Raw genomic sequence first — 24,735 nt, forward strand, 5'->3', positions numbered from 1 at the left:
GGGAAGTAAGATTTATGCCGTGATGGTTTAGAAAGGGTAAAAAAAGAAACAATCTCAAGATAAACAAAAGAATGTCAGGGTCTGCAAAGTGGACAAGCTGGCCTCGAAATGCGCGGAGGATCGGCCGATCGCCAAGAAATGATGGCCTGATTCATTCTGGTCTCTGATTGGTTGGCTTATTGACAGCTTCACAAGAATGTGGCGAGATAGACGGGGTATGGTGCCACTATATAGTGCCATAGTATCTTATATAGTACATTATAGAGTAGATATTATGTAGAATTCGTGTAGTATATGTATAGCATATAGCAGATGGTACAGCTGACCTCCATCCTCTTGCTACCATGCCACTTTGTGAACATATATTATACAATTATCTACTTCAGACACGTAGCCGTTACTGTTACCTGAATAAGAAAATGCAAAACCGTCAAGCCCCTGTTGAAAGAATCCTCCTAGCCCATAGCCGAAACAGCGTACTACAGCGTACAAAAGTTCTTTGTCTTTGTCCTAAATCCTCCAGCCCGTGAATATTTCGCCACTTATCATTGGTGGGCAAATACTGGACAGATATCAGAATTAAGATACAGTCCAGGCAGCAACAACGCCATATTGGCTAATAGCTAGAATATCCCAAATAGCCCCTTATTGCCCCATCGATCTTGGCTCTACACTAGAAAACTTACCTTATATTGGAAGCTACAATTTTATGTATGACAGTCGCTTTCTGGTCGAATCGAGGTACAATAAGGTAGCAAGCGGTCGATTATTTAGTTACAAACTACGATGAAAGTTATTCGGGGGTCATATACTGAGGACTATGGCAACTAAACCTACCGGGAAATAAGTTCTTACATGCATGAAGCAGTCTCATTTAATATCACCTGTCAGATGTCATTATTTTCAAATAAGAGGGAGCAAAACATAGTCTATCAAACAGAAGGGAATATAAGAATCTATCAAACAAAAATCAGCGTAAGCCTACCGGGATCTTTGAACTCATCGATAATCAATACCAAATCATGCAAAGTGATGATTTGGGCCCTAAATTGAGGAACTCAAACGAGCTCCGTTGCCCGCTATTCCGCCGACGTTGGTCGTTAATTGCCAGAACCGGGGTTCTGACGGGACTGGTCTCCTAGCAAAGTGTCCCTGATATTGGCATTCAAAACAGACATAGTCGCCTCAGTATTTGGGGCTGGCATAGGGAACGGGTGCTGCATACCACTTGGGGGTGGCACAGAGGCAGGCGGTGCACCAGGAAGAGTAACTCCACCAGGGAGGGCATATGGAGTGAATAGGGATTGAACAGGGGGTAGAGTCGGCCTTGGAAGATGGGAAGCATCACCATTCTGCATAATAGTATTAGGAAGTGCCAGGGCCGCACGAGGCATCGGGGGGGTTAGTCTAGTATTTCCAGGACGTGTCCGACGAACACCCCGTCCAGGATATGGCGCAGCGCGATGGCGCGTTTGCCGTGCTATACCGTGAGCAGTATCAGTCGGGGCGGGAAGACGGATATGTGGGTGTGTGCGGACAGGCCCAATAGTCCTTGCTGTCTTGATGCGTGGTCCAGGACCGCCTGGTGTATAGTATGGCGGGCCATCAATATGCACGATATTGACTGGCTGCTCGACTGGGTTGCGCGTGGGGAGTTGTCGGGGGAAGACTCTCATCTCTGTCAATTGCCAGCTGACTAGCAGTTGCTCTAGCAGGTCAGCTACGCGGGTGTGGTCCCTCCCGTTGAGAAGGTCTGCAATGGTGTAGCCTATCTGGGCTTGGGTATACCAGCATGAGTACCCGAACTCAGTACCGAAGTAATTCTGATGGCGTTGGGCGCGGGCGCTGAAGTACTGGGGAGGAGCATCACGGACGATGTCAGTTGGTGGGTAACTCAATCCCATCATGTCTCCGACTCGTCGAAGAGTTGAGAGCTGGAGATTGAGCTGGCCCATCCTGCCAATGATCTCATCTTGGTTTGCTGGGTAGTTGTTCCTAAGGCCATCGATGATCTGCTCCATGAGGGTCCAGAAATTAGCATGCTCCTCGCGGAACTGATCAGACAGACTGCGGCCTGACATGGCTGCGGTATAATAGATAGATTAGTGAGATGATAATAGATAACGATGGGTCACCTATTATTGTGGGTATAAGGTTGTGGCAGTTATTTTTAACAAAATGAAATCAATATAAAACTAGTCTGATGCGATTCAGTTGACAAATAGGTGGAAGATTGAGTAGACTGGTGTTTGGTGAGTTGGATGTAGTGCGGTGATCTCGAGGATTATATATACCTTTGGAGGCCGGATTACTCGCTCGAGTAAACAAGGAACTACTTTTATATACAAGGGAAATATAAATGGAAAAGAATGAAAGGAAGAAGAAAGCCATTGAACTCGTTGGTTTGTTACTTGTCTTTGTTACTCGGACTAAGCACCGGAGGTGCAAGGATGTCGAGAAATTAAGTTAGCGTATACAAAGATTCCAGCTATAGATTGTCTTGGCAGTTGCTTTGTATTCCTATTTGTGTAAAGTTACCCTCTGGCTTGATATATAACAACATTTTGAAGTCGATGTCCGGACAGTGTTCAGATGATTGCTTGCATGCCAATCCCTCGATATATATATGAAGAGTGCAAGTCCAACGATGCAAACTACGAGTTCATGATCCATGTAATACTGGATCTTGGATCAAATCTCTTTCATTTGAAACGCCAAGGCTAAACTGGACTTTAGGCCAAAAATTGAGAACTGAGGCGAGAATTTGGGTATCATTTTGCTAATTCTCATATTAATTACTTATGCATTACCTGTGACTCGAGTATATATATGGCCTAGCCATTATTGGCTATATAATACCCGTGGATATGATACGCTAATTTATAGAAGCCTCATATTGGAGAGAATTTACAAAGTATCTGATAATGGCGGGAACCACACTATATAGCTTACGGATCTCCTTCCTCCTTCTCTTGATTTCTTTGAATACTTCTTCTTATGAGCCTTCCTTAGAGTCGTCTTTTATTAATATCACTGGCCAAGGTTATTATTATTATTATTCTTCTTGCTATCCGTAAGAGTCGTTAGGGCTGTAGGATCAGCTCCGTCACTAGTAATCGGTGTATGAAAATCACAGAAGATAGTAATTTACCTATAAATTGATTAGGCTGCTTATTTCAAGAGCTTTATGACAGTGTATGTATGTCATATGGTTGTAAGTATCGCCCCAGGAGATTGGTTTACCGACGACGTGATAATGATGTGTTAACCAACGCTAACAGATATTGCTGTCAAACACGGCTAGAAATAGTGAAAGATACCTCAAGCCTCCTATTTTCCTAGAGTAAACTAAGCCAGCACCTGAATTTGGCATAGGGGGCACATTGGTATCATGATATCTAAGAGAATTTCTTTTTCTCGTATTGCTCGATCGCTCTTTTCATGTGATTTAATGCGTTGAGCTTTGTTCTGGACCAATATCTTGACTAACTGGCCATCACGTTATGTGGTGGCGGCTTCGAATTACGCATCTCATGCGTCAAGAAGATTATACAATTTATAGCGTGGGCAAGATTTGACTATTTTATGACGAATCTAGCCAACAGCTCTAGGATCACGTCCAATTGTATCTATACTCAAACTTTTACTTTGAAACATTGTATACAACTCACTCGAATTTACAACTCCACTCAACTCAAAATGTCGAACCCCGCCGAAAGAGTCGCAGAAGATGAATATGAGAGACAAAACGATGACTCTCCTGTGACCGGTGATTTCGAAGATAACTCATATGTCAGAGAAACAGCGCCAGCCTTGCAAAATCAGGTTCCTGTCCAGACAGACAATGAGTCGTTTGAAGATCCCGTCCAGCCTCCATACTCCAATTCTGACCAGCAACTTGGTAAGTTCAGGTTATGTTCCTTGTCCAATATTACAATTAGTCTAACAAAATACAGCGGAGGACGAGAGGGAGGCGATCAATAAGTCCAACATCATGAGAGGAGAGCGCCTTCGCCATGCAAAGCCTCGAACTGCGAACAGGTACAATGAGGGGCCAGGTGAGGATGAATTGCCGGCAGAAGCAATATGATTCGCAATCGTGCGTTTATTCGGTCTTTACGGGACACCAAAACTCGAACTGCTTTGCTTGTCAATAGGATGAAATTGAACAAAGATCATCAAAGCTATATAAATGCGTGCCTATGAGATCCCGTAGGATGTAGCTCTAGATAGAACAACCGGCAGTATTGATATCAGCCTTTCGAGTGAGATGCAATGATATTGAGAGGTCGCATTCTGAGAACTTTTGACAAATTTGGCTGCTATAGGATAGAACCCGGTTTTTAGCTGATTGCACTAGATTTTTACGTATAACTTCTTTGTTCAAGTTGGTGATCAAAAATGATCTTGGATTTGTTGTTTATACTATCCTGGATTGGCTACACAAATGCATAACGCATCTCTATTGTCCATATTCACTTCATACCCCAGACAATGGTCATACGTGCGAGTGGAAACTGGACAAGCCATTCTAGTGAGGTTCGATAAACCCCTGGAACCAGCAAGCTAGCGAAGCTTTCTAGAAGGGTGAAACAAGTACTATCTGTCCCTGGTACTAGGCTTGCTTGCGTGAACAGGCATACCGATATTGATAGATTGTTCTTTCTGCTGTCAGATGTGGCTATGCTGTGGTGGCGACATAGCTATGCCATGGTCAATCAATGCCTCCCCCGCATTGGAAAGTTCCAGTACAAATTGAATATAAATTAGTGGCGTGGTTGTCCCACTACGGGAAGTGCCGCTCAATTCTCGAAAACACTAGATCGACAGACTTGCCATTGATATTTCCATGTGGCTTTTGTCAGGAGATCATCATTACTTCATTAGAATTTTCGCGAAGACGTCAAATCGACATCAAGGCTAAGTGAGGCGAAATAGGTCGTGGTTAGCATCGCACATAAGAACGCAGTGAATCGTCCCTACAGTACAATGATTTATTCGATCACATAGTACATACTCTTTCATCACTGAACATATCCTAAAAATGACCGACAACCCTAACCCTGGAAATTTTGCCAATCGACCCCACGAAGAGGTCGAGAATATTGCTCGGAAAGGTGGACAGTCCAGCCATCACAGTGGATTCTATTCAATGGATCGTGAGAAACAGGTACGCAAAGCGTTGATATATAACACACCACCATGGCTAACACATCTACAGAGGAACATTGCCTCGAAGGGTGGTCACGCTTCAAGTGGCAAGTTCCAGCCTGGAGAGGAGAGAGCTAGGGAAGCAGGCCGAAGAGGAGGTCATGCAGCCCGCCAGCATCCGGAGAATCCAGAGGAATAGAGTGGGTGATCGTGCTATCGGGTTCATATTATTATCGTGACTTGCAAGCTACCAGCTCTTGTGAGAAACAGTCAATTTGTGTACGTCACTAGGTAAATAAATCTACGCACTAGGGTCAAATTTCAAGCTTCCACAGCGATTATCATATTGTATGCTTGTATAAAGGAATATAAGAGTATTCACATATGTGAGATATCTTTAGGCGAGCCAAATCTGACTCTCTATGCAAGGACTCAACAATACAGTGGGTTATTGTGACCTTCGTGTGGTCGTGAATATCCCGGACTAACCGTAGGCACATTCAAATCACATGCTAGGTCCTTCCAATACACCCACATGATCATTGAACCTGACTTCGCACATTGTAAACTGTATCTACAAATGCCAACTATCGCGAAACTCTTAAGCACCCTTCCCCGATGACAAAATGACATTATTAGAACTACAATGGAGACCAACATTCACCATTCCGTATATATATCTGGCGCCTGACATGTGAGATGAACCTCGTTTATATTCCGGTTATGAAATGGACCGTGTTGGATAGGATGACTGAGAAAAATGAAGGGAAACACGTTTTCAGAGACAATTGACCAGCGAGTTCTTGTTCGTTTAGGAACTACGCCACTTGCCTTCAACACTATGGCCTAAGTCATGCAGGAGTAACCTTGAGATCAATGTGTGGCGCTTATTACATCGATCTAGATCAGTCAACCCGAAATGAAGGCTGAAGTACAGATGACGTATCTTATGTGGCTATACACGACATAAAAATGCTCTTCATTGAGTTCATAGGAGTCATTATCAACGATCTTTTAACAAAAAACCGTACAGTTCTTATTAAAGCGTGCAAAATAAGTTAGAAAAATGTCTGCTCAAGAAAGCAACAACAGCTTCAAGCTTGAAAATTTGTTCAACGTGAAGGATAGAGGTGTGTCACTAGCATTGTTTGATCTGGTTTTATCTTGACTGGCGTTGCTAATGAACTGCTTAGTCGCTCTCGTGACTGGTGGAGGGTCAGGTATCGGTTTGATGGTCACTCAAGCTCTTGCTGTCAATGGTGCCAAGGTCTACATCACAAGTCGCACAAAAGAGAAACTAGACCGTGTTGCAGAGTTATATTCAAAAGATATTCCAGGCTCAATTATCCCGATCGCCGCCGATATAACCTCGAAGGATTCGATCCAGAAGCTAGTCGACGAGATCTCCTCAAAGGAGGGGGGCAAACTGCATATTTTGGTCAATAATGCTGGCATTCGCTCGCCGACTCAAAACACAGAGCAAGAAGACCCCCAAGCAGTGCAGAAAGAGCTGTTCAAGAATCAAAGCACGGTCGAAGAATGGGAAGACGTGATGCGAACCAATGTCAGCCAGCTATTCTTCATGACCGCCGCTTTCCTACCCTTACTCTGTAAAGCATCAGAAGAAACATTCGGCTGGTCTAGCACTGTGGTCAATATCTCATCGGTTTCAGGACTTGTCAAATCTGCTCAGCACCATTTCGCCTACAGCGCTAGTAAAGCAGCTGCCGTCCATCTTACTAAAATGTTAGCCCATGAAATCATTTCCTCAAACGCCAAGATTCGTGTCAACAATATCGCGCCGGGAGTTTTCCCATCGGAAATGACGGCTAAGGACAGCGATGAAAAGCAAAAGAGCACGATCCCGAAAGAAAAATACGAAGGCAAGGTTCCAGCCAGACGCCCAGGAAAAGATGAGGATATGGCAGGTGCTGTACTATTCACTGTCTCAAATCAATATCTCAACGGACAAACAATTGTTGTGGACGGTGGGTTCTTGCTAGCAGCGGGTTCACTTTGAGGGGTTGCTTTGTGTGTGAGGGAGCAAATATTTTGTATCTGCAGCACCAAGCAAGTCTCAGTACCAGGTCTTTTGTCGCGGGCTGCAGCACTGGGAACAGTGTAACTTAGAAAAGTCAAGTTTTGTAAAAATGCTACGTCATTGGAGTATGGCATGCAGTAAGTTCCATCCAGTCCTCAGCGTTTATCACCTTTCGATCTGGCCTTTCAATAATCTTGTTGATCAATCGATGTAGATCAAACTCTCAATACTTTCTGTAATCACATCGAACTATTGTCAGGGTTCTCTTTTTGTTCAAGGGGAGTTCAACTTTGTAGAGTGTGACTGCCGACAGCCGGTAATCCTTCGCTTTGATCACCAGCTGTTGTGTAATCAAGGTGCATTGGGAAATGTATCCAGTAACAATCGGGTTTTGAACCTCTCGATAGAACATCTGACTACAAAACTCTCAATGATATGAACATTTCTATAGTTCAAGTAACTTAGCCTAATCGGGAATAGCCCGCATATTTTAAGGTTATCTAATCGGGTTATGTCATCTGATTTTGCCACTTTGAGGCTTCCGCGTGGCTCGTGAAACCAACACCAGCATTATCACCCAATCAACTTGACCTGATGTTCAATGTCGTCCAACATGTTTGTTACATATGTACATAGCATCGATGCTGTCCAACCTCACAGATCGATGTTGTAGACAGAATCAATGTAGGCTCCTTGACTACAAATTACGGGAGACATCCCTCTTCATTGGGGCTATCTCAAGATTTACTCAGTATATCTTCTACACTCTATCTTCTATACTCTTCAGAATATATTTACACCATGTCTGCAAGGTATATATCAGCATATATATTCTTACCAATTGAGCGTTGTACTTATCTTTACATTCTAGCTCCGTCCAGGATGAAGTCGCTGCTATCGTTGCCAATGACAGGAAAGTGACTGAATCCGAGATCGAGACTGCTTTCGACAAGCTCCCAGCTCTTCCCCTCGATTTCCTCCACGGTGAATGGAAGGGTGGGGTCTTTAACACCGGTCATCCCGGCCGTGACCGTCTCACGGAGATGGACTGGCTTGGAAAGAACTTCCACTCCACTGAGGACGTCGACCCTATTGTTGTGTCAAAGGATGGGAAGCGTGAATGCGATGAGAACTGGGGCCATGCTATCGTAAGTTACCCCAATTTTTTGGGGGATGAAGCGGGTTCTGACACAATCCAGCTCCGTGAGATGCGTTACCGTGGTCTTGTGTCAACCGCTATGATCTACAACGACCACGCTATCATTGACCACTTCCGCTATGTTAATGACGACCTCGTTATTGGCGCCATGGATACTAAGAGGTTTGGAGATGATGTTGGCGTTTGCTACTTCTACCTCTACAAGTAGGGGTAAATGGGTTGTAGTTTTGGTATTGGCATGGAGACTGGTCGTATGGCAACCTAGGCTTTTGGAATGGGTTGCATTATCATCATAAACCATGCCATGTCAATAAATACCACTGCATCGCACTTTATATGACTTTATTGTGGAGCTAGCTGAACTAAACGATTAACTTCCTGGGAAGAACGTTGACTAGAGAGTATTCAAGATATAAGAATGTTGATTTCAACCATAATATATGTGTCTTCAGTGTCATAATATTAATAAAACTTCCGCAAACGCATTCAGTGTTCCCAATTACTCCTACACGTTGGACATGTGGGATAGCGAGCATTTTCTAGCCATTCGCCAATACAGCTTTTATGGAAGTTGACTCCACAACGCGCCTTGCACCAAACCACTTCTTCATCCCGGGGTTCTTTCTCATCTTCGGCCTCTTCTTCTTGTTCATTGGATTTATCACCATCTCTATGGTGGTCATGGTGGTCACGGTTGTGATTGTGGTTATGGTGGTGGCGTGTGTCATGGTAGTGATGGCGGTCATAGCGATCATAGCGGTTATGGCGGTCATGGTAATTATGGTCGTGGCGGTGGTTGCGGTCATTGTGTTCATGGTCATCATTATGCCCAGGGTCATTGGGTTCAGGGACAACATGTTCAGCGACATTGTGCTCGGGGTCATTGTGCTCAGGGTCATTGTGCTCAGGGTCATTGGGTTGAAGGACATCGTGTTGAGGGTCATTGTGCTCAGGGTCATCGTGTTGAGGGTCATTGTGCTCAGGATCATCGAGTTGATGGTCAGTGTGCTCAAGATCATCGTGTTGAGGGTCATTGTGCTCAGGGTCATCGTGTCGTGTTGAGGGTCATTGTGCTCAGGGTCATCGTGTTGAGGGTCATTGTGCTCAGGGTCATCGTGTTGAGGGTCATTGTGCTCAGATTCATCGTGTTGAGGGTCATTATGTTCAGGGTCATCGTGTTCAGGGTCATCGTGTACAGGGTTGTTATGGTCATCACTATCGTCGTCATTGTCGCCGCTATGCTCAATCTCCTGTTCCTCGTTCGTGTCCACCTCTTCTTGCGAGATATGCAAATTTTCCAAGCAGATCCCACATTCTCCTTCCACTTGGCGGCGAATGGCTTGTGGAGCTTCATCCTGAATTTGTGGATTTCCGGTGCTGCTGGAGGCAGGGGCGGTAGCTGGTGGAGTCGCTGGTCTTGAGCTCGAAACAGGAACTTCTCTTGTTTGAGTACTGACTTGGGCTTGCGCCGGTCGAGGTACATTGATCTCGGACTCATTGATAGGTTGAAGTGGGCGTCTTCTCACTGTTTCCTCGGCGAGACTTTCTCGGGGAGTACTTCTGCGTGGCGCAGGCTCCACATTGCCGGAACTGACTGCGCTTGTGCTTCTGTCCACACGACGAGTACGAGGAGGTGCAGAAATTGGAGAGCCATATCGAGCGACTTCGAGACGGCGAACCTCTTCTTGTAGGTAACGAAGTCTTTGTTGAAGGAAGTCAATTGTCTCCTCCGAGTCCGATTCAATGGAGTCTAGATAGACACTTCGGGATGATCGCCTCGTCGACCTTGCAGGTGGTATATAAGCGTCCTGTGAATCCCGATATGCGCGGACGTCTCTTTTCCAGCGAGAGACGAGATCCGAGGCTTGGTTTTGGTGGAACCTTGTGCATAGGACGTGAGGAGCTAACTCCTTCAGCAGTGAAGTGACGCTGCGACCGGCTCGAAGTTCTTTAGTGCCCTCATTGAGAATGGCAGTTGCTGATCTGCGGCCGTGTGCATTTGTGCGGGCATGACACCGACGACCCTTTGAAGGGGCGTAGCCGGCACACCATGGCTCTTTCTCCGGTTCGAGCTCGATGATTTCGGATAGAGGGGGGTAGGATGGATCTACGGCGTAGCGACGTCGAGAAGACATTATGAATGTATTGGGGAATAGAGGCACCAGATTGTGATGTGTTGGATTATAATGGCTTTCCTTCGATGGCTTTATAGCCAGTTGAGCAGGACACCCATGTCTGTCATTTCTTTGGCTCGGAGCCTTGCAAGCATCCCGATAGTAGGCTTTTCAGGCTACTCTGCCACAATGACGTGGCGCAGCCCTGGGAATATAAAACTGGACAGCGCTAAAGTGCATGGAATGAGGATGCCTGAGAACGGAAACCAACGATAGGCACTGAAAGGCATGCTAGTTGACGGCTACAAGGCTGTGTTTGCATCGAGATGTCACAAAAAGAGGGGTTATTACGCCTTAGCTCCTCGGATTTGATAGGTTCCTGTGCGAGGGTACAGGATAATTATTCCTAGATGCAGTAGTGAGAACCAAATATAGCTGTACTATCTTTATCATTGGCTGTTAGTATCTAAAGCGGATTCCGACGGGACAAAGAGATAAGAAAATGAGCGAACGCGGGCCGCGCGGGGGATAGCGGCAAGCATGTTGTGGCTGAGAATGCATGTTGAGACAGCGCATGACTCGCATGACTCGCAAGTCTCTTAACATAGGTGAACTGAGACCCACTTGGGGGAATAGAAAGGGACTATTTTCATAGACCTACTCGATTTCCTCTACTTCTTAGCCTTCCCTCTTCTTTTTTAGTGCTCAGACCTTGCCTTTTGCTCACTGATCGTCATCTGTGTTCTGTAGTTGTGAATTTTTGTTTTTGAGCCTGGAACGTCCACATGGGATAGGATCACCCCTTCCCCCGGCCCCCGGGTTAACTGCAAGGATCCCAACAAAATCTTTACAGTGTTCTTTCGCAGTGAATATCGGCATATTCATGCCCAAAAGCGGTCAGTACAGGAAACAATTTACAGAAACAGGATTCCGTGGATCCAGGGACTTATAAATTTAAGCTACTCTTAGCTATGCATGGACCTTGAAAGCCTAGGTAGCTTATAAAACCAAGGTGAGTCGGGCGGGTCAAGGCCTTGAGAGTACCATCTCCTTTACTTCGATGATTGAAAGCCAGTACTAAAATCAGCCTATCTCCACTCGTTCAGTAGACATTAATTCACTTAATCGTCTGTCTGTTCCTTCCGATCTTTGATTATCATTTGACAGTTTCGTCGAGGAAGAAGCCAATGTCTCCGTCTGTGACAGACGCGTATGATGAGGCTCTTTATACCAAATCATAGGAAGCGGAGACAGTTCATCGATTGGTTGATTTGTAACAGGCAACTCCGGAGTTTCTTTCTGGCGAGATTTCCGCCGATAGAAGATGAACGCGCATATAACAGCAGCTACCAACAATACACCTAAAGGAACACCAAGGCCGATTCCAATTTTAGTCGTCTTCGACATGCCATGGCCCGACTCAGGAGTTGTTGTAGGAGTTGAGTGTGGTATAGATTCGACACTAGCCGAGGTAGCGAGAGAGGTGGAAGTTGCTTTCGTGGCGCTTGTAGACGTGGATGGTGATGGTTCGATGAAATTGTACGATACCGGTGGTGGATCATCTGTGTATCTCTTCGATACCCCAAATAGAGTACTCGTAATATTGTTGCCATATGACTCGCCCTCGGTAGTGAACGGCTGGAGCATGAAGCTACAGCCAGACTCTAGGTAGTCTTTGCGAGTCGCTGTCCATACGTAGCTATACTTGTTGGTTTTTCTCTCTAAAAGTAATAGTCAGGTTATCTGTAAAAAGCAAGAAGAAAAGTCAAATAAACAGGCTCACCTTCTAGCATGCGGTTGTTACTGCCACACGTCTGGTAAAGCGAAATCCGAGGAGCGACAACATCCCAGGTTACATTTACCAGATCTGCCACTATAAAACGATTTTCGTCTTCTGTTGGAAATGTAAAATTTCCTGCCATGCTGCACCTAGGAGCATCAATTAGAATAATCTGTTTGGGGCAGGCGGCGGCTGATTTCCAGGGGGAGTTGTGGTAGTAAGGCAAATTTCGTGGAGTTGAAAATGTGAGGTCGCAGAAAGGGGGCGGACGCAATTTTTCGATTAACCAGGATTAAACAACCCCTGCTATGTAATGAGCGTGACCTCTTTGATCGGCGTAAAACTAGAGAGCATTTGGGGTATTTATCATGAACCCTGTCTAGTGCAGGACGCTAATGCACACTGTCGGTCCGTGGGAACAATGCGTTAAATCGAATATACTATACTCCTTTGCATCATAATCACAGTTAATAGGCGGATCAAGGCGAATAAAGACAGACAGCTTAGGTCTCAAGACATAGAGAATACAAAGAGAAGTTAGCAAGAGCCTTCTTTAAGAGGCTGGCCCCCGGGGCCGTCTTTGCGGCTAGTTGCCTCCACATTAGCTCTTGATGGCCTGATTGGCTATGACACCCGCCCTAGCTTGTGGGATTTGAATAGAGCTAGTCCTTTCTGGCTTATCATGGTTAAGATTATGTATTTTTGGAATAGACACAAAAGGGATCTGAATGGTTGTCGGGAATACCCCTCATCAGCACTGACTTCGATGCTTTTATATCTGGTGATCTACTCCCTCAAGTATGAACTTAATGGTTCATAACATACATTCAATCATATCCGGCCATTGTTTTAGATCCTTTATGAGAACTTAAATTCGAAGCCAAGAGCCTCACGCATTGAGCTTTCAAAATGACGTGCATCCTAGTTTTTGATGATCTCAATACCCTCACTAAATTTTGATAAGATCTGCTGTGTGCAATAGATCATCAAATTGTGTAAAAGTATGAATTGTATTGAAGAAGTGGTAGTTGTAAGAACTACAAAAGATGAAAGGTGCAGCTATCTATATACGGGGTGATATGTGATCTGGAGAGCCTCAATTAGATTTACACACAGATCTTTCTTGACTGGCTAATCTGTAGTTTCGCGTGCAGGAAGGCTGGCTCTGAGTGCGCTCATAAAACCGGTGATGGGTCTGCTTCACCCGAGCCTTGCGGAACTGAATTTTTGTATTATTTTAGTCAGGTCGGATCCAGATTCCATACTATGAGCGTGCTATAGAAGGAGTTACAGAGTCTCGGCTAGTACACTTCTTTCTTAATCAGTTGCAAACGCACCCTTGATCACGCCTCTTCCAACAGGGGGAGCCTGGCTGTGTTTGAGATATTCCAAAAATTCGGGCTTTTGATGAGAAGCACCACATAACTAAAGCTTTTCCGCTATTATGAGATCTATTGATGCAATTCGTAAGCTACTTTTATGTCATAAAATTTTATAACCTGCCCCTGGACTGGCGAGTTACACACTAGGCCAAAAAGACCACTATATCTGAGCATTATGCTCAGATACTCCAGTCTCTGATATATAGTTATATATAGTGCATGACATGACAGAAAACTAGGTAGCTCAATTCAATTCAGCAGCTTCAGCAGCTCCTATACTGCAGCACACTGTACGCTACGATTTTATAGTTCTCACACAGAGATCGATAGCCAAAGATAGATTATAATTCCAGACTTCTTCTACCGCGCTGATGATAAATATATACAAATTAAAGTTCACTACACTATTACATATAAATAGCAAAGATCACTATAGCTAGCTACTCCTTCAACTTTCTCGCAGCAACTACGACCCGGGGCATTGACAAAGCCACACCATGAGTCGCCTCTACGGCAAGTTCCTTCACCAACGCCCGTATATTCTCCGCATCGACCACACTTTCCTTCTCCAACGACTGTGCAAACTCCTCCATAGTAAGCAAGTGCTGCTCCCCATTGGCGGTAGCAAGTTCCATGCGATCCCGAAAGTGGTCCAGCTGCGGGCTCTCAAAGCCATTCTGCTCCAGCAGTGTAGGTAAATTCAATACCCAGTCATGGCGGCCATTTGAATAGACAAATTGGAGTAAACGGTCAAATGCCGGAGTTTCCAGTGCTGGATCAACTTTCAACACATGGGTGTCTGGGTAATTTAGATCGTCCCACTGGATATATCCACCGGGTTTGAGCAGACGGGCTGCATTCCGGATAACGGGCACAGGATCACTGTTTTCCACAACTAGGATGAGAAGACGAAGGTGGACAATGTCGTATGTACCCACCAGATGCTCTGGGACTGGGTCAAAGAGGTCCCATTTATGCAGGGTGAGGCTCTTGGGGAGCCAGTGGGCTGGAGGGGTGTTGGAGAGGTCGATGTCGTAGCCATCAAGAGTAGCAGTAGGGATTGACTTAGCTACGTCGAGTAGCCATATGGCAGTTCCAGTGCCGACGTCTGCTATGACAGGGTTGGGGGGAATTTCAACAGAGGGGTGAATGTTAAATTTGAGTGAATCTTTCCAGAGATAAAATTGGAGATTGAGACGGCAAGCAGCAGCATGGCCTCGGCCAAGCATGTAGCCTTTACTATCTGCCAGGTGAAAGCCTGACTCAATGGTTGAGGACATGGCGGAGGCCCGATTAGGAAACTAACAAGAAAAACGGAGAGATTGTTTGGCAAAGGAGGGGCAACTCGCCCGCCTTATCCCAAAAATGATCAGAGACAATTGCTTACTTTCTTCATCACCCCACCCTTGAACTACCGGCCCCCACGCCAATCAATCAGAAGGGTTCCTCGCCCCCTGTCGCACGGTGCTCCACCATATAGTGCTTGCTACAACGTGGCTTTCCGCAGAGGGATAGAACTATGAGATTCGGGACTATAACCCAGTTGTCCCCTCCATCTTTTCCCCGTCCTCACCGACTCACATCATGCGCTCTATTCTGGTTGCCCTAGCCGTGGGAAATGGCACTGGCCCTGAATTACTGGCTATATTTGAGAAGGTCATTATCGCACTAGCAGCGCCATACAATGTGGAAATCCGATTCGTCACTTCTCCGCGAACTTATCATTCCTACTCAACGCTCCTGGCCATCAATGACACCGATGTGGTGAGTAGCGAGACCCTCACGGATGCGGATCACTATGAAGCCTTCTGTCGCCAAGTAGTTAGTCTTGGGGCATGCGCGATATTTCGAACATCCATCAGTGCACAGGCGCTGTATATGGTTCGAGACAGGCTACAAGCTGTGAAAATTGAGCATTTTAAACTGAGCTCCTCTGCGTCGATGCTGCTAGTGCGGGATCAGGCTCAGGGATTCTACTCTGGTTTGAACAAGATGGACTCAAACCAGGAGACAGTCTCACGATCATCATATTTCAGCAAGAAGGTCTTTGATCAAATCCTTACCTTTTCACTTGCACGTTCCCGCGAGGTTTGGGGCTCTGAACCCCCCACTGTTACTCTAGTGTACAAATTCCACCTCTTCGACGGGCTTTTCTACTCATGGGCAAAGGAGTGGAAGAAATCCTACGGCGTGGATATCCAATTCATACAAGGCGACACGATGAACCGCAATCTCCTAGCATTCGGCGTCCAGGGCAATCAGCTGTTGATATGCTCAAATGAATACGCAGACATCATGCAGACGATGCTGCTGGATCGGTTTGGCTTTGGAGCACAGGAGTCTGCCTGTGCGGAGAACGTTTATCTCGCAGCCGGAGTGGATAAAGGCCTAAGCGAGTACCAGACAGCGCATGGCTCCGCAGACGACATTACCGGGAAGGGTGTAGTCAATCCAACAGCGACCATTCGCGCGGCGGCAGCTCTGTTAGAACGCTATGGAGGTTGCCAGGGTGTCCAACGCCAAATGGATATTACCCTGGACGAGCTGCGTGCGAAGAATATCCGGACATTCGATCAAGGCGGGACGACGAAGACTGAACCCTTTGTGGATGCTCTCCTGCGAAGGATCGCCCCCAATCTCCCCATAAATGTTAGCGCAAACCATCCTGGTGCCGAGGGTCCGACTTCGGCCCCCCACCGGGTCGATTCGTATTCGCCCCACCGGGCCAAGTCGTGTCTGGTAGTCATGGATTTCCAGAATGACTTCATGGCGCAATACAAGACACCACGGGTGATGCTACGAATTAAAGAGTACATGCCGCGCGTCGTGGACTGGGCTCGTCGCGAGGGAATTGAAATTGCCTGGGTGCGATTCCTTGGCGATGAGAAGTACCAACCAGCGACATGGCGACAGCGCAATCAGATGCAGGGCCGGCGGGCGTGGTGCAAAGAGGGAAGTTGGGGAGCGGAGATTGCCAGCTGCGTGCAGGTGCATACAGCCGACCGGGTCTTTGACAAAAAGGCGTATTTTGACCCGTTCCTTGGGGAGGATTTTACAAACTATGTTACCCGATTCGAGCATCTCGTGGTTGTGGGTCTGTTTGCGGATATTTGTGTGGACGCCGCGGTCCGAGGCGCTTTCCAGCGGGGGCTGTGGACCACTGTGGTCCGCGAGTGTACGGCGGGTCTGCATTTACCAGAGGAGCAGAGCTTTGCCTACATGCAAGCTGTTTATGGGTCTGAAGTGGTGGGGATCAATCAATTCCTCTCCACCGGGCCGGTGGCTAATCTGTGACGGGGATGTAACCGGGGGCGGAAAAATTGGAACCCACAATTATTATAACTAGCGGCATAGAGACCAATTGGGATTTTGTGAATTGCCGTAATGCATTATGTGGAATGCATAGATGGTTGGAAGATAGTCGAGGTACATTTCGGGCTAACGGGTCTTTCTCTCAATAATGTGATCTTCAATTGTTCAACACATTCAATGTTTATTATCCTGGCTATCTTCTTCTACAATTAATTTAACAAAACTTTATTTAAAGGAGGTCATCTAGAATGTGCTATTTACCTCGGTATAGTGACCTCGGGACGGTACGCAAAAGAAATCCGACGCGCGCTAGCAACAGCCACGAATTACCGATGGGATCGCCGGTGAAAATCGATCGATACTATGAAAGTATATACGGAGTACGGAGTACGGAGTACAACATAGATGAATATGCATTGCACTATGAAATAATTACCCAAATGACGAAATCGTCCATTCTACCCAGGCATATATCGTAAGAACAAGTATGAACAGCGCCACATCTTTCCGTTTATATTCACAATGTCCACGATTGATACCTCAGCTTGGTTCCAACCAGAGATCGGCCCCCGGTTGAAACCAAGCACCGAGTTCGTATTCCGCCAATGGAGCGGAATAGCAGACGAGGAATTGACTTCCCACCTACATCAAATCGTAAGCACCAACAGGACCTCCGATGACGCCATATACTAAAAAAGTAAATCCTATAGCGCGATCAGGCATGGCCGCTGGGAGAATACCCATGTATCGGTCTATGGATGTTTCTACTCCCAGGCATTGCAGCCTTTCCTCAATTCCCCACCATCCTTGAAACCGCGAAACAGCCCCAGGCAATCATCCTCGATCTGGGATGTGGACTCGGTCAAGATCTACGGCTCCTGGCTGCACACGGTGTCTCCACGGAGCACATGTGGGCGCTAGACATCGAGGCCCACCTATGGGGGCTGGGTTATCATCTCTTTCGTGACGAGGGGCGCATGCAGGCCACGTTCATCCATGCCGATTTTCAAGAAATAAGTATTCAAGAGGATTCCCGCTTTACTGCATTAAGAGGAGTGGATCTAGTGTTGGCGTCACAGTTCCTGCATCTGTTCGACTGGGAGGGACAGATAGCGGCGAGTACGAAGATCGTCGGCCTCTCTAAACCAGGGACTATAGTAGCCGGGTTCCAGCAGGGGCGGGAACGAGCACGGGCCTATATTCGGCCCTGGGGAATGATGTTTTACCATAACCGCGAATCATTCCTGCACATGTGGGATATAGTTCAGCAGGGGACGGGGACACGGTGGACGATTGATGTTAGTGTGGTAGCATTACAGGATTGGGGGATGCAGAATGAGGATTTGGAGTGGATGCCGGAGGATCGTATGGGGATTAATTTTGTAATTAAGCGAGAGTCCTGAGCGTTGTTTTACATAGAACAATCTAATAAAAAAAACATTAAAGGTTTTCAAGCTTGAATTTGTCCGCTCCGTGATTTCTGTGGTAATTCCGGGTGGTGCCGGCGATCTGATCGCCAGTAACTGCAACATTTCTTCACAAAGTCAAAGTTCGAGTTTCCCCTTCAAAGAAATTGATCAATAATCTCACGGATCAGTCCCACTGTCTCGTTGATACGATTAATGAATGGGGCACAGTGACTAGACGCTATTTCCTTGACAATCCATGCCTTCTGCGTGGCGGCCATCATTCCGGTTTGCGCCTCTTTCGGCACGGCGGCATCCTCAGTGGTGACAATAAAGCCCAAGCGCCCTTCGAACTCCTGGTCTGCCCAGGCTGGGTGGGGCTGGGTCGAGGTGAAAGCAATATTCGAATGCGGCTTGACTGATTTGGTCAGTTTCTTGACCAAGCCGTGATTGACATCCGCAGCAAAGTTTTTAACCGGGTCATCTACAATATTGACATTTGGTTCGGGCTGCAATATGTTAGTAATTCTATTGTCTTTAAATGGTAAATGCGGAATTGTCCTCTTACCTGATCGAGTAAGATCCAGGGGGGCAGAGCTCCGCCCTGAAGACCGGCACAACTGTGGCCTTCGGGCACAACGAAGGCGCCCAGATACAATAATCCAATAACGCCACCTGTTTTGCCCTCTTGCGCCCGCTGCACTTTGGAAAGCCCGCTAGCCGCCGCAGAGCCGGGCATACCGCCGTAGGAGTGCATAAACACCACAACATCTCTGCCTTCGTCCTCTACGAGGGACTGGAGGATGTCAGTAACAGCATCGCTGTCAACCTGGCAGGTGGCAGTGAGTGGTTCCTCGGGGTCTAGCGAGGGGTAACCCGCGTATTGAACGTCATAGCTAGCGTGAGAGAGGGCATGGATGAATGGCTGGTAGAAGGCCGGAGTGATCCAGGCACCAGGAACAAATAGAATAGTGGTCATTGTGTGATATGTTGGGTGTGGCAGGAAGGAATCCAATAAACAGCGGATAACACCCTAATATACCACTTACACTAGACCCTGACAAGTATGTAGATAACACCAAAGTAACCGAGCATCTTAACGTCTCATTTCCCCCCTACAGGGGTTCGTTCAATGCCAATGCATTTTCCAGTTTAGTTGGGCCTGGCTGAAACCCACATCTACCGACAAGGATAGTATAATAATAGTGGACAAGGATAGTATAATAGTGTTTGGGGTCGGAAATTAAATACTCCCCATGGCGGTCGCCAATTCCAAGGACAGATAGACATACAGGATATATTATCAGTGCGCTACTCCGGTCATAAATTTATTTACTCTACTGATGATAATCGCCCCTCCATCCTCAGTCTGTTTCTCGGTCTGTCACTATCATCATGGATCTCACCCCTCCGCCTGGCATAGATCTTAACGAGTCACATCAAACCGAGCTGTACGCAAAATATTCAGCTACTTATGGTCTAGCTGTGGTTGTGGTTATACTGCGATTGCTGTGTCGACTAAAGGTCTCCAAAACTAACTTATGGTGGGATGACTATATGATGTGTGTCGCATTGGTAGGAATTTCCCCATCCCCCGCACTGCATTCAATGATTTCTATAGCTTATAGGAATATTTTTTCTTTCCTTGACAAATGACTAACTCTGCTTCTCAATTAGGCATTTGCCACGGGCAATTATATCGACATGATGATCTGGGTTCATCGAGGTGTCGGCCTCCATATCTATCCCTTAGGACAGACGGGCGTCTCACACTTCTATCTCAATCTATTCGTCTGCGAGATCCTCTACACACTAGCTCTGTGTTGCACCAAATACTCCATCCTGCTATTCTTCTGGCGCATCTTTAATAGAACCAACATTCGCATCCCGATCTGTATCATTGCATGCTTGGTCACAGGCTGGGGACTTGGTGTGGTAAGGACCCAAAGCCCTGCTTATTCCCAGCTTCCTATGAATCCTTCGACTAATTAGTATTCCACAGATCCTCACAACACTCTTCCAATGTATACCTATCCAAGGACTGTGGGATTACTCCATCACTGCCAAGTGTGGTGTGAACATCAACGACTTCTTCATCGGCAACGCAGTCCCGAATATTATCACCGACTGGGCTCTGTTGATCTTGCCCCTACCGTATGTCTGGAAGATCCAGCAAAACACCCCTCAAAAGATCGCTCTATGTGGAGCTTTTGCAGTGGGGGGATTGTATGTATTATCCTTTCTATCACGGGCGAGCTTCAGTATGCTAATCAGCACAGCATTTGCATCATATCAATCTTTCGGTTAGTGGTCATGTTGGACTCATACAAAACGCCGTCCGTCGATGTAACATGGGTATTTATTGGTCCCTCCACATGGACTGCTGTGGAGACTAACATTGGCATTGTCTCTGGTAAGCTTACATTCTCCACCTGTATAAGTATTATAATACTAACAAAATATCAAGCTTGCCTCCCCTCTCTCGGACCCTTCATACGATTCATCACTCGGAAAGGCGGTCGTAAGGACACCAACGAAGACGACACGCATAAGCTATCCAACTGGTATGCGTCAGCATCGTCCAAGAGTGGCGACCGGTCCTATCACGACAATCACACGGATCGCATTGATCGCATTGATGTGACAACAAGCGTGGATGTGGAGACTTACCGACGGCATAGTGATAACATGTTTTGATTTTGTGATGGAAGTATAAAATTTTGATACCCGAGGAAACTGTCCTCATTGCTCATATGAGATGTTCAATAAATCTCGTCTGAGCCAAAAGTCCCATGATGGCGTTAAATCAATACAGAAGTTACCAGCACACTCGGGCACTGGAATCTGGAATTATGAAGAATTGGAAGTTGGAACAACATGCTAGAAGCCATCGGGGGTGAAGATCCTCGCAGGACATCCTCCAGACGACTCACGGGTGGTATATACAGAGCTGTTAATACTTCGCTTATATATGGTGCCACACAAAATCTCCCTTATATAGGCATATCCTGAAGGATTTCACATCAACTGCCCGGGTGGTCTAGTGGTATGATTCGCGCTTAGTATGTCTCTCTTGTGGATCAAATTTCCAGCCTTACAATTTACTAACAAACTCTCCAGGGGTTCACCCAAAGCAATATTGCGCGAGGTCCCCGGTTCAATCCCGGGCTCGGGCCCATTCTTTTTTTTTTTTTTTTTAATATTAATTATAATTACCACATTAACCGGCATTTCTTCTTTCAACTAAAAATAAAGCCTGTGCGCGGTACTTGCTATACCCACCCTAGTGTGCCGTTTAAGTGCTGAGGGCGCATGGAGAATTAACCGTGCGGATTATACGGGAAGTACGGCTGAGCGGATGGGAAGCCCTATTTTCCACCTATGGTTGTATGTATCACTTTCCACGAGTTAAAGTGCAAGATAGCATAATTTAAGGATGGACGTGTCCTGGATAGCGCCTTCTACGCAATTTGCCCTTTTCCTTGGCTTGGCTTCCATAAAATAGATTAAGCAACGCTCCCGCTCAGGCTCAAGTGAGTTATTTTCATCTTCACACAGCGACAGGCAGGGGTACTGCAGCACCGTGCGTATCATCCGAGTCCAAAATGAGTTATAGACTCAGTCTAGCGCTCTAGATCGTTTCTGACTTTAGGTTGAGAGCCAACAAAGGACGGATCATGTCTTATTTTTGATCTATTAAAAATACATTATAATGAATGACTGTATAGCGATAAGACCGAACACATCCATCCAAAAAAAGCCAAAGCTCCAAACTTCACATCTATATGTACATTGAAATGAATTAAGCGCTGGACTTGAGCTCGTTCAGAATATCATCAGCAGCCTTCTCAGCAATCATGTAAGTAGACACAGCGGTGAAAGTACCAGGGATCCTGGGGTAAACGGAAGCATCAACGACACGAAGACCAGAGACACCGCGGACACGGAACTTGGAATCCAGGACAGCCATTGGGTCACCATCAGCGCCAATGGGGCAAGTGCAGGAGGCATGGTGACCCCAAGCGCCGTCCTTGACGTAGTTCTTGATGTCCTCGACAGACTGGACTTCGGCACCGGGGAGAACCTCAGTGATGTTGACGGGCTGGCGCTTGAATGCATCACGGGCGAGCTCAATGGCCTCGTAGAGAGCAGTGAGATCAGCATCGTAGTCGCCAACACCGGAGTCAAAGTAATTGAAGCTGATCTTAGGCATGTCGAGGGGATCAGCGGACTGGAGAGCGACGGTACCGGCAGTGTTGCGGGGGTGGGCCTTGAGAATAGCCCATGTGAACCAGTTGTGTTCATCAGTAGCATTGATACTGTAGTCGGGGAAGTAACCGCGGAAGTTGACGGGGCCACCGAATTCGAAAATGTCGAAGTCATCGCCGGCAACGGAGCTCTTGTACAGCATAGTAGCGGCGAGACCGGGGGAGGAGTAGATACCGCGGTCACCGAGGATATTAGGAGACTCCCAGTCGATGATGCAAGGGTCTTCCTCGCCGCGAATGCTGAAGGTACACTTGTCCAAGCAGGAGAAGTCCTTCTCGATCTTACCCTGGACGGAGATCTCATAGTGGTCCTGCAGGTTGGTGCCAACACCGGGGAGATCCTTGATGACCTTGATACCGAACTTCTTGAGTTCCTCGGCAGGTCCAACACCACTCAGCTTGAGGATTTGGGGAGAGTTGTAAACACCGCCGGCAACGATGACTTCGCGAGAAGCGGTGGCGGAACCGGGAGTACCAGGAAGAGCGGATCTTGACATAGGGCTGGCCTTGTACAGGTGTTCACCTTCGAGGAATTCGACACCGGTAGCGCGGGGAAGGCCTTCGGTGTCGGTCTCATCGAAGGTCACCTTGGTAACGTGGGTGTTCATGCGGACATCAAGGGGGTACTTCTTGGAGCCATCCTCGTTCTTAGCATCGCGAACAGCGATGATAAATTCGCGGGGACCATTGCGGTGGGCATCATTAGTGGAGATAGGGATCTGGTAGTAGCCGGGTTCGGTGTCACGGGTCTTCTTATCGGCATTGGCATCGCCAACCAGCAAAGTTCCAATGTTCATAAGGTGGTCAGTGCTGTTACCGAGCGCAAAGGCACCGCCGGCGAGCATACTCAGCAGCTGGGGGTCCTCCAAGACAATGCTAAGGGGAGCAGTTTCGGTGGACAACCAGCCGTCGTGGCCGTGGCCCTTGTCGCCTCCGATAGGAAGATTGTAACCGTTCTTCTCAAGCTTGGTGAAGTAGTTGCGCATATTATCGGGTGTCCAGGAGTTATCGCCAGTGAGGGTCTGAATGTACTCGAAGTCGGACTGGTGGGGGTAGACTGCGATCAAAGCATTGTGGGCAGTGCAACCACCGAGGGTACCGGTACGAGGGTAAAGGGTACCCTTCATGGTCGAGCCCTCGGGAGGGTTCAGGCCGGTGTAGATCTGACCATCGGGCGTGTCGTAGCTGGCCTTCCAGTCGCGAGCCTGGCGCTCCTCATCTTCGTAGTGGTTAACGAAGAAGTTCCAAGAGAGCTTTTCGTCCTCGGAGGCTCTGGCGGAGTATCCAGGAATGGTGTAGTTGTAGTTTTCACCCTGGTCATCACCAGCCTCAAGGAGCAGTGTCTTGTGGCCGGCCAAAGCGAGACGGGCGGCTAGGGGACCACCACCAGCACCGGAACCGACGACGACATATTCGTAACCGGTGATGTTAACGGCCTTGGCCAGGCCGGACGTGGCGACCAGCAGGCCAAAGATATAAGAAAGAATCATATTGACAAAGAATGACTGGAGTGAGTTGGCCTTCGAAAAGAGAAATCATCCCAGCTTTTATGCGATGTTTTTCCCCCCTGAACTCCGGGCTTGCTCGCATGGTTCCCCAATTTTATCAGAAGCCGTTGGAGACTTGACATGCCGCGGCCACTAGCTCATGGCGATCTACCCGCATATAGCCAAGCCTGATTTCTTTCCCAGGGACATTTGCCGAACGATCATCGATAGTTTAATTTGTATGGAGAACATCCCTGCTGATCTTCAGAAGAGATCCACATGTTTCGGGGGTTTTCCCTTTCTAGAATAAAACTTCAGCGGATCAACGGTCAAACCCCTGTCATTTCGGGGCTTACCGTCTTTCTAATTTGAGTTTAACCGTTCTCTATTCCTTCCGATGCTAATCGATCCTTTCAGTCTTTATACGGGAGGATTTGAGGAAGGATTCTGGGGGTTAATTTTCAATTCATACTAAAATAATCGTATCCTTCGTGAGTATGTTGAATTGTCAGCAGATAAATGTTATATTTATTCTCCAATTTGTTATATGTAGGAGTCAAGGAAGCCATTATGATCTAGCATTCCTCTTTGTTTTGTTTTTCTTCCATGTGAAGATGAAAAATTACGGAACAGCG

At 46.9% G+C, this 24,735-nt stretch overlaps 12 protein-coding genes across 12 annotated transcripts; 7 read left to right on the plus strand and 5 right to left on the minus strand.

Moving 5' to 3' along the window:
* Positions 1–1,100: 1,100 nt before the first annotated feature.
* PGRI_084700 (uncharacterized protein) lies at positions 1,101–2,081 on the minus strand (the record flags this gene model as incomplete). The annotated part of the gene is made up of 1 exon (XM_040796184.1): positions 1,101–2,081. The coding sequence occupies one exon, from the start codon at positions 2,079–2,081 to the stop codon at positions 1,101–1,103; it is 981 nt and encodes a 326-aa protein (XP_040650722.1).
* A 1,618-nt stretch (positions 2,082–3,699) lies between these two features.
* On the plus strand, positions 3,700–4,090 carry PGRI_084710 (uncharacterized protein; the record flags this gene model as incomplete). Its single annotated transcript, XM_040796185.1, has 2 exons — positions 3,700–3,901; positions 3,957–4,090. The coding sequence occupies 2 exons, from the start codon at positions 3,700–3,702 to the stop codon at positions 4,088–4,090; spliced, it is 336 nt and encodes a 111-aa protein (XP_040650723.1).
* A 954-nt stretch (positions 4,091–5,044) lies between these two features.
* PGRI_084720 (con-10 family general stress protein) lies at positions 5,045–5,350 on the plus strand (the record flags this gene model as incomplete). Its single annotated transcript, XM_040796186.1, has 2 exons — positions 5,045–5,170; positions 5,222–5,350. The coding sequence occupies 2 exons, from the start codon at positions 5,045–5,047 to the stop codon at positions 5,348–5,350; spliced, it is 255 nt and encodes an 84-aa protein (XP_040650724.1).
* Positions 5,351–6,217: 867 nt separating this feature from the next.
* PGRI_084730 (SDR family NAD(P)-dependent oxidoreductase) lies at positions 6,218–7,171 on the plus strand (the record flags this gene model as incomplete). Its single annotated transcript, XM_040796187.1, has 2 exons — positions 6,218–6,281; positions 6,345–7,171. 2 exons carry the CDS (start codon positions 6,218–6,220, stop codon positions 7,169–7,171), a joined length of 891 nt encoding a protein of 296 aa, XP_040650725.1.
* Positions 7,172–7,993: 822 nt separating this feature from the next.
* On the plus strand, positions 7,994–8,559 carry PGRI_084740 (DUF4334 domain-containing protein; the record flags this gene model as incomplete). The annotated part of the gene is made up of 3 exons (XM_040796188.1): positions 7,994–8,004; positions 8,064–8,340; positions 8,392–8,559. 3 exons carry the CDS (start codon positions 7,994–7,996, stop codon positions 8,557–8,559), a joined length of 456 nt encoding a protein of 151 aa, XP_040650726.1.
* A 331-nt stretch (positions 8,560–8,890) lies between these two features.
* Positions 8,891–10,486, minus strand: PGRI_084750 (uncharacterized protein; the record flags this gene model as incomplete). The annotated part of the gene is made up of 1 exon (XM_040796189.1): positions 8,891–10,486. One exon carries the CDS (start codon positions 10,484–10,486, stop codon positions 8,891–8,893), a length of 1,596 nt encoding a protein of 531 aa, XP_040650727.1.
* Positions 10,487–14,067: 3,581 nt separating this feature from the next.
* Positions 14,068–14,907, minus strand: PGRI_084760 (uncharacterized protein; the record flags this gene model as incomplete). Its single annotated transcript, XM_040796190.1, has 1 exon — positions 14,068–14,907. The coding sequence occupies one exon, from the start codon at positions 14,905–14,907 to the stop codon at positions 14,068–14,070; it is 840 nt and encodes a 279-aa protein (XP_040650728.1).
* Positions 14,908–15,211: 304 nt separating this feature from the next.
* On the plus strand, positions 15,212–16,921 carry PGRI_084770 (isochorismatase family hydrolase; the record flags this gene model as incomplete). Its single annotated transcript, XM_040796191.1, has 1 exon — positions 15,212–16,921. One exon carries the CDS (start codon positions 15,212–15,214, stop codon positions 16,919–16,921), a length of 1,710 nt encoding a protein of 569 aa, XP_040650729.1.
* Positions 16,922–17,461: 540 nt separating this feature from the next.
* On the plus strand, positions 17,462–18,342 carry PGRI_084780 (class I SAM-dependent methyltransferase; the record flags this gene model as incomplete). The annotated part of the gene is made up of 2 exons (XM_040796192.1): positions 17,462–17,593; positions 17,650–18,342. 2 exons carry the CDS (start codon positions 17,462–17,464, stop codon positions 18,340–18,342), a joined length of 825 nt encoding a protein of 274 aa, XP_040650730.1.
* A 161-nt stretch (positions 18,343–18,503) lies between these two features.
* Positions 18,504–19,324, minus strand: PGRI_084790 (alpha/beta hydrolase; the record flags this gene model as incomplete). Its single annotated transcript, XM_040796193.1, has 2 exons — positions 18,504–18,854; positions 18,914–19,324. The coding sequence occupies 2 exons, from the start codon at positions 19,322–19,324 to the stop codon at positions 18,504–18,506; spliced, it is 762 nt and encodes a 253-aa protein (XP_040650731.1).
* Positions 19,325–19,740: 416 nt separating this feature from the next.
* PGRI_084800 (putative integral membrane protein) lies at positions 19,741–21,042 on the plus strand (the record flags this gene model as incomplete). The annotated part of the gene is made up of 5 exons (XM_040796194.1): positions 19,741–19,920; positions 20,023–20,280; positions 20,348–20,571; positions 20,625–20,758; positions 20,813–21,042. 5 exons carry the CDS (start codon positions 19,741–19,743, stop codon positions 21,040–21,042), a joined length of 1,026 nt encoding a protein of 341 aa, XP_040650732.1.
* Positions 21,043–22,147: 1,105 nt separating this feature from the next.
* Positions 22,148–24,103, minus strand: PGRI_084810 (GMC family oxidoreductase; the record flags this gene model as incomplete). Its single annotated transcript, XM_040796195.1, has 1 exon — positions 22,148–24,103. One exon carries the CDS (start codon positions 24,101–24,103, stop codon positions 22,148–22,150), a length of 1,956 nt encoding a protein of 651 aa, XP_040650733.1.
* Between the last annotated feature and the right edge of the window lie 632 nt (positions 24,104–24,735).

The sequence above is a fragment of the Penicillium griseofulvum genome (assembly GCF_001561935.1).
Source record: "Penicillium griseofulvum strain PG3 chromosome Unknown contig_10, whole genome shotgun sequence".
In the NCBI taxonomy this organism is placed as follows: domain Eukaryota; kingdom Fungi; phylum Ascomycota; class Eurotiomycetes; order Eurotiales; family Aspergillaceae; genus Penicillium; species Penicillium griseofulvum.